Raw genomic sequence first — 2,057 nt, forward strand, 5'->3', positions numbered from 1 at the left:
TGAATTTGTCTACATATGATAAGGTAAAATGTTTGTTTCTGTCCCCATTTGATATGGTAAATATATCCAATGCAAAAAACATCTACATTTAAATGATATTAATATTAATTTGCATAGATTTCCGTTAATTCCCATATATTCCTGTTAATTCCCACGGAAAGTTTCCAGCTCTGAATATTCCCCAAAATGTGCAACCCTAGTCACGCCAGATACTAACTAGTTTTCTGATCCAACAGATGCAGATCTGTGACCAACAGATGCATGTCTGTATTCCCAGTCATGTGAAATCCATAGATACAGGTTCTTTTAGTTGTACATCTTGAATGTAAATTATGCATTAGCGATTCAGTGGTTTGTTTTACAATGTGAAATGAGTTGATGTACCCAACTTTGCTGTTTTGAGTGTGAATTATCACACTGTAGACCTATTCAGTATTTGAAAGGGCACTGTGAAATGATAGACTGTGTATTTTGAATCATATGTGAAATATATATTGAATACTTTTATATTATTCAATCAGTGTTCACTGTTTATTAAATGATGCACAGCAGCATGTTCACAGCACACATAATCAACCACACGTTTTATGTCAAGCAAGTTTATTTAAATAGCCAAGGACTGCCCCCTGCCTGCTACCATTCCAGGTTCACAACTTTTTGCTCCTCCTGATGAGTGACGTAGAGTCCACTGTCAGCGTCTGAAATGGGGGAGGTAGTGAAAAGTGTTTAGTTACTGTGGTCAGGTCACAATTATACAAATAAAACCACCTAAGGTAGAAATAGACAGCTTGTATGACCTGTGCCCCATATTTCACAACTGTATATGCTTATATTTGACACGCTGTACTGACAGATGTGTAGTGTGTTTTTTTTTCAGTGCTACCAACATTAGGTCAAATTACCTCAACCATCTCTCCTCCCTTGAGCTCCTGGACACTGGAGAATTTATCTGTGTTGCACATCAGCTTTCCTCCCTCCAGTCTGACAGTGCACTGTGGGGGCCAGAGAAGAGAGAGGTGATCAGTAATGCGTGGCAATAACGAGTGAAGAAGGAAAAGCTTAGAAACTTGGAAGAGTGTACAAGACATACACTAACTGCAGATACAAGACTATTGGACTTCAGTTCAAACCTGTCGATTTAACATTATATCAGTCAATCAATCAATACTTTCATAAGTATAGATTCAACACAGACAGGTAAATGTGGATTGCCTACCTTGAGCTTTTTGCCATCCATGGTGGTGATGTCGGCCTCTTTGCCGATGGTGAAGGAGTTGGTGACGGACTTGCCAGGGGTTTTGGAGGTGATGACAAAGTCATTGCCGTTCTGCTGGATCTCAGTGATGGGCTTGATGTCTTTGGCCAGCTTGATAACATCTTCTGGGAGGGCTGATAGATGGGCAGGAGGATAACTCATTAGCTTACCTTTTCATTTTGGGTCATAGTTGGGAATCTATAGTTCAATCTCTTGTATTTCCTTGATTCCTTACATCCTCTCTCCTTCTCAAAACTCATTGGATGAGAAGGTCAGAGGGGAGGAACCATTAATCTTCTCTACTCCAATGAGTTTTGAGAAAGAGGACACAAGGAATCAAGCAAATACATTTCAGATTTACCCCTAAACAACCCTATACATGCAATGCAATGGATCTTTAGGAAACTCACAGATGGCCCTGAGAAACTCCTCGTAGTTCTCCTGCGCATACACCTGCCACGTTCCACTGAAGGCCATTTTGTCTGTGTCTGTACCGGTCCGGTTTCTTCTCCTTCACCAAGATGGGCAATAAGAGCCTGAGACAGCTGTGCGAAGCTCAACACAAATGTAGCGATGGCACTGCGTCCCCCACAGCTACTTATATCAGCAGGTAGAGGGGGCTCCGCTCTGTGCATCTGTGTCTAATCAGTAACACAGCCTCTGAAGTAATGTCACCCATTGTTTGAACAACCCAGAGTTCGCTTACATCTCTGTCTGGCATGATCCCAACTTCCAGTTGTCTTGAGATGGGGAAGAGTACGTTATGTCTGAGCCATAAAATTACATATGCATGGGTTTTACT

At 41.3% G+C, this 2,057-nt stretch overlaps 1 protein-coding gene across 1 annotated transcript; it reads right to left on the bottom strand.

Annotated features, from left to right (window-relative positions):
* Positions 1-583: 583 nt before the first annotated feature.
* LOC118364300 (fatty acid-binding protein 10-A, liver basic-like) lies at positions 584-1,847 on the bottom strand. The gene is made up of 4 exons (XM_035745729.2): positions 1,666-1,847; positions 1,217-1,389; positions 903-992; positions 584-698 (listed from the first exon to the last, which is right to left on the bottom strand). The coding sequence occupies exons 1-4, from the start codon at positions 1,730-1,732 to the stop codon at positions 648-650; spliced, it is 381 nt and encodes a 126-aa protein (XP_035601622.1). The 5' UTR covers positions 1,733-1,847; the 3' UTR covers positions 584-647.
* Positions 1,848-2,057: the final 210 nt, after the last annotated feature.

This window comes from Oncorhynchus keta, chromosome 31, assembly GCF_023373465.1.
Source record: "Oncorhynchus keta strain PuntledgeMale-10-30-2019 chromosome 31, Oket_V2, whole genome shotgun sequence".
In the NCBI taxonomy this organism is placed as follows: domain Eukaryota; kingdom Metazoa; phylum Chordata; class Actinopteri; order Salmoniformes; family Salmonidae; genus Oncorhynchus; species Oncorhynchus keta.